The 17693-nt window shown below is 39.4% G+C and overlaps 1 protein-coding gene across 1 annotated transcript; it reads right to left on the bottom strand.

The window, feature by feature from the left end:
* Positions 1-1087: 1087 nt before the first annotated feature.
* rgs7bpa (regulator of G protein signaling 7 binding protein a) lies at positions 1088-15870 on the bottom strand. Its single transcript, XM_041788112.1, has 6 exons — positions 15047-15870; positions 13940-14106; positions 5865-5995; positions 5400-5553; positions 2223-2293; positions 1088-2055 (listed from the first exon to the last, which is right to left on the bottom strand). Exons 1-6 carry the CDS (start codon positions 15194-15196, stop codon positions 1964-1966), a joined length of 765 nt encoding a protein of 254 aa, XP_041644046.1. The 5' UTR covers positions 15197-15870; the 3' UTR covers positions 1088-1963.
* Between the last annotated feature and the right edge of the window lie 1823 nt (positions 15871-17693).

Below are 17693 nucleotides of genomic sequence, written 5' to 3'. Positions count from 1 at the left end.
CCCATCCAGAGTTCCCTGCCTTACTGAACGTTGATGTTTAACAGACAGTAGGTCAGAGGTCAGCTATGATACAATCCCTCATATTGTAATTGTATCTTATTTAGAATCATATACAGAAGTGGCCTGAATCTGATATGAAAGGAACAGATTCAATGTGACTTGCTTACACTGTCAGAAAAAATCAGATTTGGGTCATTTTAACTGCAGTGTGGATGTAGCCATAGTCATGTTAGTGTTATATCTACTTTAAAACTGCAACAGCCTTTCTAATAGCACCAGTCTGTCCATTACTGTGTAAGAGCTCATGCTAGGATGCTGTAGGACGAAATCCCGAAAAGGTGTGGGCATGTTAACTGTTTATAAAAGAGCAAACATTCATGTAAATCTGAAGAAACTGTACAGTTTAAACAAAGCTAATCTGCCTTCCTTGTTTCAGTGTAGTATAAATGTAGTATCTTTGGGTCTATTGGGTTTTCTAAAGGAAAAGAGGACAGCCAGTTGTCACTGCAAGCTGAATAAACTTTATTTTCTGAGGAAAACACTTTTCATCCTAATAGTTGGTGTCCAGCTGGATCCTGGAGGAGGTCTTGCAGTAGGAATCTTTTTCTTTCTATTTCTTTTTTCCTCTATCTCATCAACCCTGGGTAAATATAAACAAAAGCTGCATCAGGACTTAATAAAAGATCTTCCTTCTCCTGTGTTACTCTGTGTCCTCTCTCTCTGGGATAAAACTGTTTACTCTTCAAACAGGCGTTAGGGTGGCTCAAACAAAAAAGAAATGAAGTATCACTGCATAGTTTGTGTTTTGAGCTTGATATGTAAATGATAAGATCTCACACTGTGCCTGCCTCGTTATTTTCATTCATTTACATGGCTTGACAGCAAAAAGTGTGGTCAAGTCTTTAAATGAGTTTCTCTCTGTTTGATTTCTGCACAAATGTCTTTTTAGGTAGTTTGCCCCCACCCAGTGGACATTTCTGTGTATTACATGCAAATAATAACCACAGACTAATGAGCAAGTTTCAATAACAAAAGTTTTATTAACAATGTAAAATGACCTACATCATTTCAACTACTGTACCTTCTCCTTGCCCTAAACATCAATCACTATCATCAATAAGCATACCCATGCTGCCTCCCTGTGTCCGCACAGTGCAGCTCAAATAGACAGAGAGCCATCCTGCTTAAACAAACCAACAGCTCCTCTGCAAAACCAACTTTGAAAATAATTCAGAGAGCATTGCGTAAAGAGTATGTGTATATACAGGTCTAATGTCTGAATTAATAGATAGATATTGTGTGCAAAGAAGTATTCTTTTGGAGTATTGTATCATATATTCCATTTTGAAGCTGGAAAGTTGGGTACAGGTTCTTGGTTTATGGAAGACTAAATTAAGTACATTAAGAAGAAAAAACAGCAAGAAACAAAGACTGTAATACACAACAGACTTACTCTGCACAAACCTGTCATCTCAGTGTGGATGGATGAATGTATAACTTTGCCTTTGCAGGTGCCATCTGCCAACATTCAAACAGCGTCTATTTGTAAGTTATCACATTGTTTCTGACAAAAACAGACAATATCTTCCCTTTTTAAAACACGAATCCTCAATTCATTCACTCAGAGTTTGTGGAAGAAATCAACCATTGACTTTTTTTTTTTTTTTAAATGATCTCTCATTCTCTTTTGCATCTGACGAGCAGATATTTGACTTCTTTACCGAGATTTGTTTGAAAATATTTTAAAATATATGCTCATGACTTTTGTTTTCAGTTTATCGCAGTTACAATTCTTATTTGTATTACAAAATAAAATTAGAAAATGGGCAGCTTTTAAAAAAAAGGGAGAAAGAGACGATTCATTTGGAAAATGGCAGTAATAGATCGGTGGGAGACACAAGTGGTGAAGGACGGTGGGGAATGGTGTCTTTGTTGCCGCCTCCTACCCACGAAGGCGGGGCCCTTAGCTGGTTACCAGGCAACAGAGCCCGAAGAACCGCCTCTTCCTCTGTCGGACCAGCGGGTAGGGAGTCAGGTTCAGCAAACTGCTGTCATCTGGGCACAAGAACACAGCAGACCTCTGCCAAGTCACACATTTCTGCCAATTCTACATGACAACGCTTTGTATCAAGGAATCTTCTGAACTCTATGAGTGAAAAGTTTCATGCTAGGAGTGAAGTCTGAATGTGTAAGAGGAGAAAAAGAGCTCTGCATGGTCTTACCTTGGTTCTTCAATGGTAAAGGCATTGTCTCCCTGAGTTTACTGAGAAGGTTCTTCATCTCTCTCATATCCCTGCAATAACAATACAGTGTGAGACCAGACAATAGAAGGTTAAACATCCAAATCGCTATTTCAACTCTATTTCCTGGGTTGATTGAACACATTTTTAGTTCTAAGTAAACAGTACTCAATCATTTTATGTGGGTTTTTGTCATTGTACTCATATTATTTGACAGTCATCCTTTAATCTGCAGAATTTTCCCAGAATGTCTTTGGGCACTAGGCATTTTTGCACCATAAGTGAAGCTATGACTTAGTTCTCCCTTAATGAAGTCTTGTCTGCAGAAACAAACTTCATAATTGCAGTGGATGAAGGACATTAAGCCTTACAAAAAATACTTGACCGTGTTATGAATTTAATTTAAACAAAGTTTTTCAAGTGTATGAAGTTTTCCACACTGTAGTTTACCTTAAAAAGTTAAGTTAACCCACTATAAATGTACAAGCTAAATTAAGTTAATGTAACTTAAAATGGCTAAGTACTTGCTACTACTCAAATACTGTTTTTCAGCTACTTAAAAGTTTTACATAATCAGTTAACTCTAATGTTTTGAATTTTATTAACTTGTCTGGGATTGCAGTGTAAATTATAGTTTTTTATATGAGTCTACTGAAAAATGTGTTTCCACTACTTAAAAACTTCGATGTAATAAGTTTCAACAAATATTTTGAGAATGTTTGACTTGTTTGATTTTACAGTGTAGCAATAAAAAGGGCATTCATATTTTGTTGCTTCTTTTCCTATATTCACAAGCACATGCAGATAGCCACCGCAACCATGCTTCACAGCTTATTCCGATACCATACTGCTTTATTTTTACAGCATCTTCTACAAGTACATCTAACAATCTACTTTAAGTTGCACGCACAGTGCTACAGTACAACTGCCTAATTTCAGCATGTAATATAATCGGCATTCTTATTTCATATTCTGCTATTAGAGGATGCCACCCAAGTATGTGAAGGATATCTTATTTTATTAATTCATTCAGTCTTTAATCTCTCTGAATCATTGGGCTATGCCCTTTTTTCAATGACGTAGAGAGTAATAAAATGAAATAAATATGCTCTGAAAAGTGCATATTTATTTAATCCAAATTCAAAAACAGAATTATCCATTAAATTGACCCAGAGGAAATGTGAATGAAGTTTTAATGGTAGTTGTAAAGTACTCCATGTGAATGCAGTGGGGAAGTTGAAAGCTGTTTTCCGACTGAAGTGTTTGTCCCTGGGACTTTGAGCATGAGCCAATCACAAGAACATGTCGATCCGTGACCAGAGATGAACATTGTAATAGTTAGTATAGTTGTAGGCAGGACCAACAGATCTACATCTGCCGAAGTCTTTTTCTTTGTTCATCCTCATTCCAGAAAAGTTAAAAGATATGTCAGGACCAAAGTTTTAGGTCTAAACTAGATTTATAAATATCAGTATTGATATTGGTATCAGCTTAAATGAGTCTGGAAATATTGGCATATTGGATACTGACAAAAATCCAATAATATGCATCTCAAGTTGTGATTATAAGGCAGATTAAACAATGAGGGAATGTACAGTATGGTGACCAACTAAAGCTTTATAGATGAATAAAAACCAGTGCCTTCATTTAAGGGGGGAAAAGGGGAAAGCTTTCTGTGGCCCAGCATCATTGAGGCTAGCAAATACAAGCTCCTTCCTGAAATTAAGCAATGACAATCTTTTGTTGTAAATCTAACTAGCCACCACGTCTTGTTAAAGCAATAAAAAAAATACTGATTATTTATTAATACCTCTTTCATCATGTGAACCTCCTCAAACTGGTAAGTTTCTTTAATGTAGCAATAATTAATATTTAACAACAATAAAATAACAATAATTATTGGTGGGACAGCATGTTCAACCTGTTTGTTAGGATGTGGCTGTGTAGAGCTGTGCTTTAACTCAGCTCCAAGGCTGATCAGAGCCTGGCCCAGCAGGTGAATGTTAGCCAGAAGGCTAATGCTAATGCAGCATGTGTTGATTCTGGTAAATGACATCTGAATGTGGACTCATTTGGTTTTTCAGGGCCCAGTGATTTCACTGAGAGGGTCTGCCTTTATCTAGATAGGTTAATGGCTAGAGTAGGAAAACAGGGCGAAAGAGAGAGTGGGAAATGACTCATAGGAAAGGAGCCACAGGCTGGATTTGAACCTGGGAACTTGTTTGGAGGACTTTGGCCTCCATACATGAGTCATCAACATCCCATATAGTGATTTAAAATGCTTGACTCTGGTTGTTTTATGAAAATTTTTCAATCACTTTCACTATCTGAAACGGGGAAAACACTAAAACGCTACAATATTTTTTGTCAGCAATGACAAGGAAAAAGATCCATTTATGATCAACTAAACAGGTCGACATACCTCATAAATATCTGATTATTTCGAGAGAAATTTAAGATTAGCTGTCAAAAGACAATGTTTAAACATCACCCTTAAAGCTCCTTTAGGAAATTTTAGTTTGTACAGATTTTGGTGATCCTGTAAACCAAACAGGGCATCTTATCTTTTTTCAGGTTTTGTCCATAAGATGTGTAAAGCAGTGTCTTTGTAACAAAACATATCATTCTGGTTTTGCTTTGGAAGTTAAAATGAGCACTTATTGCGAATTTTTCTATGTGGAAAAAGTAAAGATGGGCTGTTTCTTCTAACTGGACGTACAAAGAACAGAAAAATGTCTCGCACACTGCAGGGCTCCAAAAATACAAAAATACGTTTTGAGCAGAGTACCTCGAAACGTCATGTTGGTGCAATAAATAATTGTATTTTTGGAGCCCTGCAGTGTGCAAGGCGTTTTTTCTGGTCTTTGTCAGTCTCTTTCTCAGCTCAGCACCTGTCTGCCTAGGTTTGGATGTGCGTGTAGACTTTTTTCCTTCTAACTGGATGTAACCACATGACCCCACAAGAGCTTTAAAGCACAATTTTTTTTTACCACTGGTATCATAATAAAAGTTTAATTTTCAATCCAGCTGTAAACGATCAGTTCATACACTGTTAGTCAGGTGGAAGAGGTGGAAATTAAAAGCAACTTCAGAGAGTGTTAAACAAACGTCTATCTACAGTTATTCATGTCATTACACAACAGATATTTGTCGACCTACTTTTCTATGTTTTCTATGTCAGTGGCCACCAGCCAGCAGAGCTGAGGACAGTCCGTGGGGGAGGAAGAGGTGTCCTCCAGGATCGGGATGTCTGAGCTGTCCTCAGTCTTGTTGTCGACTCCAGTGGGAGGAGGAGGGCCACAGGATTCCTTACCTGAAACATACAGAGGGCAGCCGCACTCAAACACGTGGAAATGGTTAACTCTTTAACTAAAAAGGAGAAGATGACTTTAAATGACTCATTAGCACTGAGCATTTTACCTCTTTTTAAACTTCTATTTTCATTATTCTTGCATTAAAACACTGGGTCAAGATCCTCCTAAGTGTCAATGTAAATTTCAATAAACCTGATTCTGAATGTTTCTAAAAAGATGGCATTAAATGAATAGCACACACACTTGGAGGCATTACTTATTCCTACATAAACTTTTAAAGAGGAATGTGGTTAAAATTTCTCTTATTCACCTTTCCTGTGGAGCTGCAGGGAGCCCAGCAGGCAGACAGATTTGAGCATCTCAGTGATGTACATCTCCAGACAGCACTGCAGCTGGATGAAGAGCCTGCAGATCTCAGGGTGGATCTCCCCATCCTCTGGCCTGAAATCAAACACAGGTTACTGGCTAAATGAAACTAGATGCAACAAACAATACCATTCATATGAATGGTTGTGTTTAGACATTTGTTTACCCAGAAAGAAAAGGCAACATATAGCTTAGGTGTATATTACTCACAAACTGCATGCAGTAAGACCTAATAGCACAGTTGTCCTTTTCTAAGACAAATAGTCAGAAAAAGAGTGGTAAACGGTCAAATTTGAGAAATATACCTCTGACTGATTCCAATTATTGCTTACCTTCTTGCTTATAGAATTGCTCTGTGGTAGAAGTGTTAGTGTTTGAGAGTACAGTATTAGTTGGTGAAACATTTTTAATGTCATACACTGTGAGAGCAGAAGATAAGTGCAGATGGTAAAATGTAGGGCTGACTGCTGATTCCAATGTTTGTTTTTCCAATACTTCTATTCCTGCTATGCCAACATTTTCATGTTTCATGTTATCTATAGAAGTGAAGTCTGAACATGTAAGAGGAAAAAAGACATGCGTGAATTATTTTCTCTTTGATACACCAGTTGGATGTAGTTGACACAACAGATAAACATTGGCTAATATCTGTCCATACCACATTATTTGTTGGTAGGTGATGCTTATCAGCAGGGCAGATATTAAACTGATGCATCTATGCATCCCTATAAAGTAGCGTCTGATGTTGAACTTTTGTACAGTATTTTCAATTTTAGCACATCTTCTGTTTCATATAAGAAGCAGTCAACAAGAGGCGCTGAAGACCATGATTTTTGGTCACGACATGTGGAAGCTCTACTTCTAAAAGCAGTTGGCCTGGGATTGAGTTCAACCTGTGGCTTCTTCCCTAAATTTCATTACCCACTCTATTTATTTCCTGCTCTATCTGCTGTCCTATACTAAGAAAAAAATCTTAGTCTAAATCTTAATAATGAGCAGAACCAGACATTTTACAAACATAAAAGCACTAGAAAGGCACTCAGAGAGCGCAGACCTCCACCATTAGCCCTATCTCACAACAGCAAAGAATCCTTTAAAAAAATTCCTGGATCCGGATCACTCCCAAAAACTAATCAGTTCTTCCTTATGCCATTTCTGACATTTCCTGAAAATTTCATCAAAATCCATCCAAAACTTTTTGAGTAATGTTGATAACAAACAAAGAAACAAACAAACACACAAACAAACAAACAAACAAACCCTGCCGATCACATAACCTCCTTGGCGGAGGTAAAGATGTATGTTCACTCATTTATACAGAATACTAGAGAGGTTAAAAAGGAGACAACCACACACATCCTTATTGCCTTTTTTTCATCTTTAAAGACAGCAGATCTCAGATATCTTTGACAGTAGTTACATTTTTTTCTGAATAGTGTGATACATGGATGATGTTTTGCCTTAAAACAACTAAGTAAATTACTTTTTGACCTCATTAAAAGCCTTTTAGTGTTTTTCTCTTGCACTTGAGTTGCACTCACTAAAAAACAGTATTTGCTATGTGGCAGGTACTTAGCCATTTTAAGTTAAATCAACTCAATTTTGCTGTTGCATTTGTGTTCCGTTAGCTTGTTTTTCTCATCCATTGTAATTTTCAGTTAAATCTTGTGCAGATTTTAATTTCAAACCCCTAGGAGTAGTCTAACTTTGGTGACTTGAAGTGGAAATGAACCAAGGTTGCACACTGAATAAGGAAGTGCTTTTCCACCACATTAAGTATAACAGCCCTACCCTATTAAAAACATTCCACACAGGCAGGACTTGTCTAACTTGGCAGGCAACTTCACTCAGGGTGCAAAAGTGTTTAATGCCCAAAGGTATTCTGAGGAAACTCTGCAGACAAATATTTCAGTACAATGATAAAAAACAGTGATTGAATACTGTTTACTTAGAACTAAAAATGTGCTCAATCAGCTTAGAAATTAAATTCAAAAGAGAAGAAATTAATCAAAAATGATCAAAAATATTTAGCTCAAGTACCTAGGCCTTACCTTATAACAGGGCTATTCAATTACAAATTCAACGGGGCCAAATTTTAAAATCAAGAAATGTAGCTGAGCCAGACATGTTTGGCGCCCAGCAAGTAGCTGGTAATGTCCAAATTCGGACCAATACAGATCAATCTGATGAAAAATATACACTTTTTATTCATAGTCTCCCTTTTAAATTTGGCAACATGACAAAAGCACATCAAAAAGTACATAAAAACACAACAACAGGCTTTATTGGAACATAACCTGAGGTAGTAGTAGAAATGTTTTTTACTTGAATAAAATTAAAATAAACAGAATGAAAAAATAAAATGAAATTCTGCAAACAATAATTTTGGTCAGATCTTACCCAGGCATAAAAACTAAATTTGCACAGTTATAGCTACAGTTGAAAAGGAAATGTTTTAGACTCTGTATCTTGGGGGCTAATTCTGTCAGCATCGCTAACCATGCATCAAAACAACGCAGTGCATTGTAGGTAGACTGCTGCTAGGCTACGCGGAGTGTTGCATTCACGGTCTGAAATACCGTGGGAATTTATGAAAACTTGTGAAACAGGTTGCCCTCCGCATCTCTGGCATGACCACAGGCTGGGCCACTTGGGGGTTGGTTCTGGGCCACATGTGATCCCCAGGCTGCTAATTGAAAAGGCCTGCCTTATAGTTTCAAGAACATCAACAGAGCTGCACAAAAGTTGAAATCACAAAACACTTGTGTTGTCCTCACTTCTGTTTACAGTGCAGGCAAACTTGGCTCCAGCACATGCTTAGATGGTTCAGACTGTTAAATTTCTTCTTTTTCTGCTTGTTTGAGTGTTGCTTTAACCAGGTTACCGCCACCTGCTGGACAGTGGTGTGAATCAGCAAACTTGCAGCCCAGCCCTTTAGTCAGGGGTTCTCAGCTGGTTGAGTCTTGGGACCCAATATCAACTCCTCAAAGAAACTGCTATTTTTTTGGTCAGTTAGATTTATTTAATAAAAACAGTAGTTTGGACCTCAGACAGTACAAAAGATAGGATAAAACAAAGAAATAGGAAAAAAAAGTATGTTTTTTTAAAGAATCTCACAGAGAATTCGTTGCAATTTTTAACCCAGGCACAGATCTGCACTTTTGAAGCCACTGCCTTAGATATTACTTGTTTACTTTAAGTTGATTTCACTTGAAACAACAGTGAAATTGTTTCCTTCACCCTCCAATTAAACATTACTGCATAGTAATATGCACATATGCTAGATCATCAAGCAAAGTTACATTAATTTATATGAGTCTTGATAGACTATCGGGGTTTAGACAAAAGTATGTGGGATTATTCCTTTAATTTAGTTTCTTTAATGTTAAGTGTTCATATTCACAGTTTTACAACTTTAAACTGCTATGTTAAAACATTAGGTTATATGATGTCCTTTTGAAAGATATCTGCAGTTTGTATTTTTTATTTGAAGTCTTTTTTTTACCCATAATGCCTCTTCACCAGAAGAATTAAGCACAGAAAATCCAAAGCACCCAAAAAACACCTGTATGGGATTAGTACAAAGACCCTGCAGCACTTTCTCTCCTTTGTTTTCTACATAGTTTTAACAAATATGAAAAAGAAAACTGAAAACTTTTTTGCCTGCTTGAAACCATCAAAGACTGTAAGAATGAAATGTATTTATTTACTACAGTCTGAGCTCTAGCTTTGAGAGACACAACAGTAGCTTCATGAGCATATAAATCTGGTGTTAAAGGGGGGAAACCACAGCAGGTGATATTCAGCAGGTGTGATATCACGTGCGGAAGTGACAGTGACAAAGGCGTGAAACCCGCACCTGCTACAAACACAAACCTAGCTGCGTCTTTTCCTTATCTGCCGCTTCTTCCCATCCTTGCTTTTTGTCTTCTACAGTCTTCTGCACTAAAGCGCATCTGTCATCAACGCTGCCCTGCTTATCAGCTGTCCTCTAGCACATTGGAGAGGCCTCGCAGACCATTCAGACACACTGGCTTTATTTGATTAGAGGGGAATGACCTGTGCTGTCTAATTCCAGCTCTGTGTCTCTCTACAAGTGGAGACGGACGTTGGAGGGCTTTTAGAGAAGGAGGTTTTAGAGGATGTGCTGCTGATGACTATGACAATCATGTTGATGCTGTTATCAGTGAGTCCTCTGTGAAGCTGCTGCACCGTCTCTATTTCTATAGCAGCAGCAGCAAATTCAACTATAATGGATTGTACTTGTTGTCTTGAAGAGACAAGTACAGTATGTAGCTGTATAATAAGCTATATGTTTGGAAACAGAATACTGCAGAGGATGAAGCCTCTGTACCTCAGGAAACATGCATAAATGTGCTTATTAACTAACCATGTATATGTGTCATGCACATGTGCTTCAAATCTTCGGTACATTTAATGTAAAGACTTTGTCATGCATGCAGACAGTGAAAGATGTGTAGTCTTGAATCACTGTAAGATATAGCGAGTGGATTAATTATTGAGCAAGGAAGTAGGTTATAGAACAGGCACGATTTTAAACTCATCCCAATGCACGCTGATATTTAAAGGGGCAGCAGCAGATGATTTTACTTGACTTCTACAAGGAGAAATGTGGGCTGTATCTAGAATGAACCTGATGCCATTATTGTTCCAATGGCTTTGGCAAGCAGCTAGCACTGCAGACATCCTTCGAAACCCCCCCCCCAACCGCTGGCTTCAGTTTGTCTGATTGTTATTTAAGTAAGTCTGAGGGTGCCAGGTCAGCTGGCATCATATAGCCTCACTCAGAGCCTTCAAATCCCAAGCCTCACTTTGCCCTTCTTCCACTGGCTGCAGCATGGAGTGGATGTTGTACTCAATGGAGGGTGACGGCCAAGCTAATAGGCATGTGCAGCTGCAGGGGTAGTAGTTAAGACCCTAAATCCAAGCAAGACTTCGACCATAAACAAACCATGTGTCAGTCTGTGTGGGATAACTTTGAAATGGCTGTTTCAATAGGTTGTATATAAACATGGACGTAGTATCACTGAGCTCACCCTTCATTTTCTGAAGAGGACATCTGAAGCCCATAGGTGGTGGTCACCATATTGGAAATGCTGCAAAGGTCTGGAACTGTGGCAGGCCTTATGCCTGCTGACAGCAGCCAGTCAGTCAGTCAGATCAGCCATGCCTCTTATCTTTAACAACTAATCTTTCAAAAATCTAAACTGATGAGTTATACAAGAAGTCAGCCCGTGTACAGTGTTCACTGATAAAGAATAAAGAGATAAAGATGAATTTGGAGTCATCAAAGCAGCAGCAGAACAGTTGAACCAAGTCAGAAAACTGCTGTAAGGGGAAACTGTCTTACTGTGCTGGTGGATGTCAGATTGGGAATACAAAAAAACATCTACATAAAACTGTTATAAAGCACGCTTTGAAGCAAACTGCAGATGTTTTTGGTTATTTATATAGTAGCAGCAGCCAGGCCAGCTGACACAGTCGCCTGTGCCGAGGACAAGTTGACCCTTCCCGCTGATATTTCATGGTCAGTGGACTCACCCCCACCCTGAACCTGTGACAACTGATGCACCCCCCCCCCAGCAGTGGGCCTCGCAGCCAAAAGTACTTCTTGTTGTTATATACATTGTACAATTATCTAAATAATTAACATAGATTCAAGACTAATCCTGTCATATAAGTGCAGTTCACTATCAGTATGTGGCAGTTTGACTTGTTTATGATGGTACATGTCTTATAAAGCTACATTTTATGGCCTTGCTCTGGCTTTGCAGTTCATTCTCACAGAAACCATTGGACAAATCTTAGTGTTCTACATCCTGAACACAACAGAAAAGTCTTTGTGTAAAAAAGATTTGAATGCCATGAGTTTTTTTAGTATTAGTATTTAGGCTGGTTTCTGTACAACAGCCTCTCCCAAACTTCAGTGTGATGTGGCTCAGTTTAAACTCTAAAGGTCTGGGACCCACCAAGACCCTCATATAACATGAGGGTAAGATGAGTCTGAAGTATTTCCCTTCAAATTTTTATTCCATAAAAGAGAATTTCAACATGAATGCTTGGCTTTCAGATACATTTGCATTACTCAGAAAGTTTTTGTGAGTACAATTAATGAGCCACTCTGATTTATTTTCTTTTGATCAGGCATTTTCAAAGTTACTTGAATTCATTTGTCTAATATTTAACTCTTTAAATGTACTTTGTGGTCCAACAAACTCTTTTCTAGTAGCAACAAATTTTTTAAAATCATAAGCAAGTGGCATAGTAGAGTGTTTAATGGAAGTATCACCAGTTAATCCAATACCAGCTATACCCAGACACTGGTTCCACACAAAAAAGACAAAAACGTGACATGAGGTCAAACTTACGGCTGTGATTTGCTACTTCTGAGTCTTTAAAAAATATCACGTTATCAAGTATTTTATTTGATTTAGTTTTCAAAGCATATTTCTGTGGTTTTGTTGTTATTGTAAATGACCCCTTGTGGTTTACCTGCAGTACCACTGGGGCCCACCAGGATGCCCTCTACTGTAATGTTGACCTTTGGTTGGATTGTTGAGCTGATAGTGTGTAATGGTGCAGGAGATTTCCGCCCATTTCTAGAGGCTGTTGCACTCTTTTTTGTTTTATTTTCATCCAAAATTGCTGCACGTCAAAAAAGAAACATAATGTTGTTGCCAAAATTTGTACTCACAGCCATGTAATAAAGAGACTGAATTAAAAAAAAAAAAAAGTTGCACTCTCTACAATTTGGCACAATTTGTCAGGAGTGGTCAGACCAAGTACTCTTTCCTTTTACAAGGAGTGAAAGAGCTAACTTTGTTCTTTGCAACACCAGACTATTTTGCCTTGTACTGTAAATTTTTGCAGTGAGTAGGAAAAAAAAACTCATCTGACTCTGTGTGTAAGGTTTGTGTTGACCTTTTTTTTATTACATATCTGAATAGCACATTTGAAAATAATGGACTTGGTGTGCAAAAGCCTTAAGGGCTAGCTTGCTGCTGTAAGACGACTCGTCTTCTGCTGCTACACGATGAAAATATTTGGAGAAGGCATCCAAATAATCCATAAATTTCTGACGTGAATGGATTGCAAGTTTACTTTCTGCTATCAGTATTGCCACCAAAATGTCATATCTGACTACAAATGAAAAGGTGTGAACAGGCTAAAATATGTTTTAAACCCAGCTGTAAACACGTATTTACTCTGTAGAAATAGCTATTTATCAATGCATGTCAAAATGCATTTGACTTCAAAGGCTTTTGCAGCCAGCCCCAAGTGGACACCCAAGGACCTGCAGTTTTTTTGCACTTCTGTTTTGTTAATTTTAATATCTGAAGTTGTAGCTTGGCTGTGATATTAAAGTTTAGTTTGATTTGATCATCAAAAACCAAGCAATTCAGATTCTCTAAATTAGTCTTGAGCCTAAGTCTCAAAAACATCCGTTTTGATGAAATCCAAAAGTTCAAATGGCCATAATGTGAGATAAAGCCCATAAAATGCACACAAAAACCTCCTCTCTCTCTCTCTCTCAATGCACTTACAGTAACAACGCAAAAGTCAGTGGTTGCACATTAGTGATACAGTTATCTCAGATCTTCATCTTGTGGAGCCTTCCACTTTAAGCATTAATGTTTTAGACTCAGCTAATGGGGATGGACGGTTACAGTGTGTTTCCTGGTAATTCTGTTCTTCCAGCAATTATTAGAGACATCCTGGTTTTTAAAAGCTGATCTCATGTTCTGTTTCTGACTCAAACTCTCTCTCCATCCACTCCAGGCTCACTAGTCTCAAAGTAGAGGAGCAGACACTGGGATGATTTCTTTGAAGTGTGGAGGAGCAGGCTTAAGTATACATGTAGCTTAAAATAGGGATGCTTATGCAAATTAGAGATGTACTTTGGTAAAATTAGATTCTTTACAACTTTGGGAACAGCAGTGTGAAGGAGTGACCAGGTTTAAATGTTTCAGCACCCTGGACAGCGTATTTGAAACTCACCCCGATATCAAGGACAGACTGTGGTGAGCCGCTCGTGCCATTTCACAGCCTTTGGTTCTGGTCTTCAACATTTCAGCCCTTAAAGAAGGACAGTCCACAGTGATTTCACCGATGGAGATGACCAGCTCACGGTACAGAGCCACGAGTGTGTTGAACTCTTGGACGATCTGAAATATAAAGGAGAGAAAGAGGAAGGAGTTATTCCCTGAAAGCCCCACCTTAATATATCAACTTTAAGTTGCATTCCTCTCCTCCTCTGCAAGTGGAATAGAGTCTTTACATGGTCTTCATATCAACTTGTCAAAATAAAACTGAGTTAGCCAAGAAAATGCTGAGCTGCACAAAATGTAACCATGCTCCTCTATTTTTTTCCATGAAAGTGGAGAGGAATAATTTGCCAGTGCAGGTGCATGTTGGGTTAATAGGAAAAAAGTGCAACCTTGCACGTATGCTTTCACAAAAGACAGTTGATCTCTGTAGAAAACGTGTGAATAAGCATAAAGTGAAGCCTTGTCCACAAAATAATCCAAATGCATGATGGATGAATAGATTTTCCTAGTAACAGGGGTCCCATTGTGCCAAGTTTGGCTGTTTGCACAGCCTCAGAGCTTAAGATTTAGGTGCAAATGTTTCGTTCTCATTTTTTTTCTCCAACTCCTGCATATCATCCTGCTGCACTCCTGTATACGGGCTGCAAAGGCTTCATCACGTAAAGCAGACTATGATCATCCGTGCCAGCATCTGTCACAACACAGGACCTGATGTGTGCAGTGATCACAAACAGCATCATGTGGTAATTAAGGAAATTTCGAAATGAGCCCAAATCCCCAGCAGCTTTCCAAACTCTAAATGCAAATCACACAGTCAATGTGCACGCGGAGATGATCTGTTTGGCTTCACTGCCGACAAGGCAATGCAAATGCATACAGCTATTTATAGGCTCACAGACCGGGCTACGGGCTTTTTTTTGCAGCTATTAACAGCTGTCGCCTGTGCATCCTGCAGGCACGGGATAGTGGATCGTCCTAGAACAAAGACAGCTTTGAATAATAACACAGCAGTCCTTGATAGAGTTACCATGCAGGCACTGACGTGCCGCAAACCTACCATTCTGCAGTCGGCCACGGCGCGCTGGGCTTTGCGGGTACTCTCGGTGCTCTCCCTCCTCTGTGGGTCTCGGTACGGAGGTTTGCCGATCTGGAAGATGTTCCCGGCAGATCTGGGGCGGTTTTTGCGCCCATTCGATGCAGAACTCATGCATACACATCCACTAATAAAACAGCCCTAAAACAGAACGCTTCTGTCTTATTTTCCCCCTTTAAACTCCACCACTTTCCGTCTCCCTGCCTCACCACCTTACACCTCACTGTTCACCTTATTCTCTCCTCCGCTTGCTCTCAATTCACCTTCGCCAACTACTGGCTGCCGTAGAAGCTCGGTTATTGTTGTTGCTCTGTCTATCTCTCACGTTCCTCCCCTTTTTAGTGTGGGAGACGGAGCAAATATGTTCCCAGACGAGCCTCAGAGCGCAGCACAAGTACCGGATGAGCGCCTGCGACTCCTCTCCGCATTGCCTCGACAAGTCACCTTCACTCCAGCAGCACACGGTGCACTGTGAGCACTTCACACCCAACCCGGAGTCCAGCTAGCTGAGGTGTCTCCTCTGACGCACCGATGTCGGAAGGAGACGATCACATTCACGGATATTCTCCAAATGCAACCATTTTTTATAATTGCGCGTTTCCATTAAGCACCAATAAGACGGACGATAACGATCTCTCCTCAGCGAACAACCTCCTTCTAGAGACGGAAAAACGCTGCAAATGTCCCCGCTGACTGCTCGGCAGCGCGCAGCCGACACTTTAAGCCTCTGTGATGGAGGAAATCTCAGCCTGGCCAAAAACTTCAACCCTGCTTTTTTTCGCTCTCAGTTCAAGCTCTTCTTCTTCTGTGAGTTTTTTCCAGGCAGTCGGGCGGGCCTGTCTCTAACCTTGGAGAGGCAGCAGAAGACGAGCAGTCGCTACAGGCCTGACGTGGCTCTGAGGCTGGAAACACTGCGCACCCAAAGGACGAGAATACTAATAGGGCCCATCATGTCAGACCCCCGCCCTGAGCTAGAGCCCAACTAAGCTTCTTAACCTGCTAAAGTCATGCTTTTGTTTCCACAAAAGAAAAAAGTGCAGCATTCATCCCATCAGTCAGAAATGAATGTATATGGGCCATTCTACATTTGGGGTAAAACAGTAACACTTTACAGCGAGGCTGACTGAAGTTGGCATAATTAGTTTCAGGAATTGAAGGAATGAGGTAAACTTTGGCTACTTAATGTTCATAAAAAGATAATGCTTGGAATCAAACAGGAAGTAACTGCTGATTTACCGTAAGTTGGTAAAACTGGTAGAAAATCCTCATCACATTTGACAGAGTAACTACTTACTTTCTAACCTGACAGGTTAGATAGATTTGTTTCACACATCCATCTGGGAAAGCTTCAATAGGAAACGTTTGAGAAAAGGCAGAGGCTTTGAAAAAAAAAAAACTCGGAGTATGGTTGGGTGAACGTCCTGTCCGTCACATCTCTATGGACCAATCAGAGCAACAAAACACATGAGGTAGCTGCTATCAAGCTGCACGTGCGCAGCTACTGACGACTAACGCAAAGCATGGCGACTACAGACATGTAAGTACTCGACTTTTGTCGTCTTTGAAAAGAAAACAACTCACAACTGTTCTTTGTTCTTCTTTTAACAAAGAAATGCCGTCAAGTTCTGATAAAACTGGCGCTTTAGCAGCATCCACACTAATCTCTTCTGCCATAACTGCATCAGCTCTTGCTGCTGCTTGTTTACGTCACGACTCTGCTGCGCCTGAAAGTACTGCCTCTTGTTGCTGATTGGTCCTGTCACTTTCTAACTGAGCCCAAACGGTTCAGATGGGAGCTTTGCAAGATGGATTCACCAGTGAAAAACAAGGAAATGGGTGTGTCCATCTGCTTTGCAAGATAGTTACTTTCAGCTGATCATTACACAATTAAACAGTAGTGAATTATTAGTTAAATCATTAGTTACTCTTTATTTGTCCTATGGAACATCATACTGGGTACTTTTTTATTAACGATACTTAGTCTCCCATTACTCAGTTATTTCCTGTTAACAACCAGCCAGTTACTTATTAATTCTCTTATTAACGCGTAGCTAATTAGTTACTCATTCCCATTGCCAAACTAGCATTTGCCTACTCAGGTGTTCTTGATTAACTAGTGTCTCATTTATAACCAGGTAACTAACAAGCTGTTTTTAACTCCTTCCTTAACTCATTACTATGTCAATTTGTTATAGGTTAACTATAAGGGAGTTACTCATAAACCACATCAGAGGTGTCAAACACAAGGCCCGGGGGCCAAATCGGGCCCGTGGTACATTTATACCCACAAGATCATATTACAACCATAAACTTCACCTTAAAGATTTTAAAATATCCTTTTAAGATTAAGATTTTTTTTTTTGGGGGGGGGGGGCATTTTTGTACCTTTATTTGATAGAGGAGGACAGTGGATAGAGTCAGAAAGAGGGACAAGAGTGGGGGGAGAGACGTGGTTAAGGGCCTCAGACTGGATCTGAACCCAGGCTGTCTGGGAACATGGGGCGCACCTTAAACCACTAGGCCACCTGCGCCCCTTACAATATCCTTGTTAAGTCATTATAGATGTGGAAAAAAGTTTAACTAATTGAATAAAAAGTCAGGGATGTGGAGA

This window comes from Cheilinus undulatus, linkage group 5, assembly GCF_018320785.1.
Source record: "Cheilinus undulatus linkage group 5, ASM1832078v1, whole genome shotgun sequence".
Lineage (NCBI taxonomy): Eukaryota > Metazoa > Chordata > Actinopteri > Labriformes > Labridae > Cheilinus > Cheilinus undulatus.
Note: the sequence above shows the minus strand (reverse complement) of the source record. Positions and strands in the feature narration are given on the sequence as shown.

Coding starts and splice junctions, on each gene's coding strand:
- rgs7bpa (XM_041788112.1), bottom strand. CDS start 15,196: ATGAGTTCTGCATCGAATGGGCGCAAAAACCGCCCCAGATCTGCCGGG. Junction 14,107..15,046: donor CCGTGGCCGACTGCAGAATG/GTAGGTTTGCGG, acceptor TTTATATTTCAG/ATCGTCCAAGAGTTCAACAC. Junction 2,294..5,399: donor GACATAGAAAACATAGAAAA/GTAGGTCGACAA, acceptor TTGTTATTGCAG/GGATATGAGAGAGATGAAGA.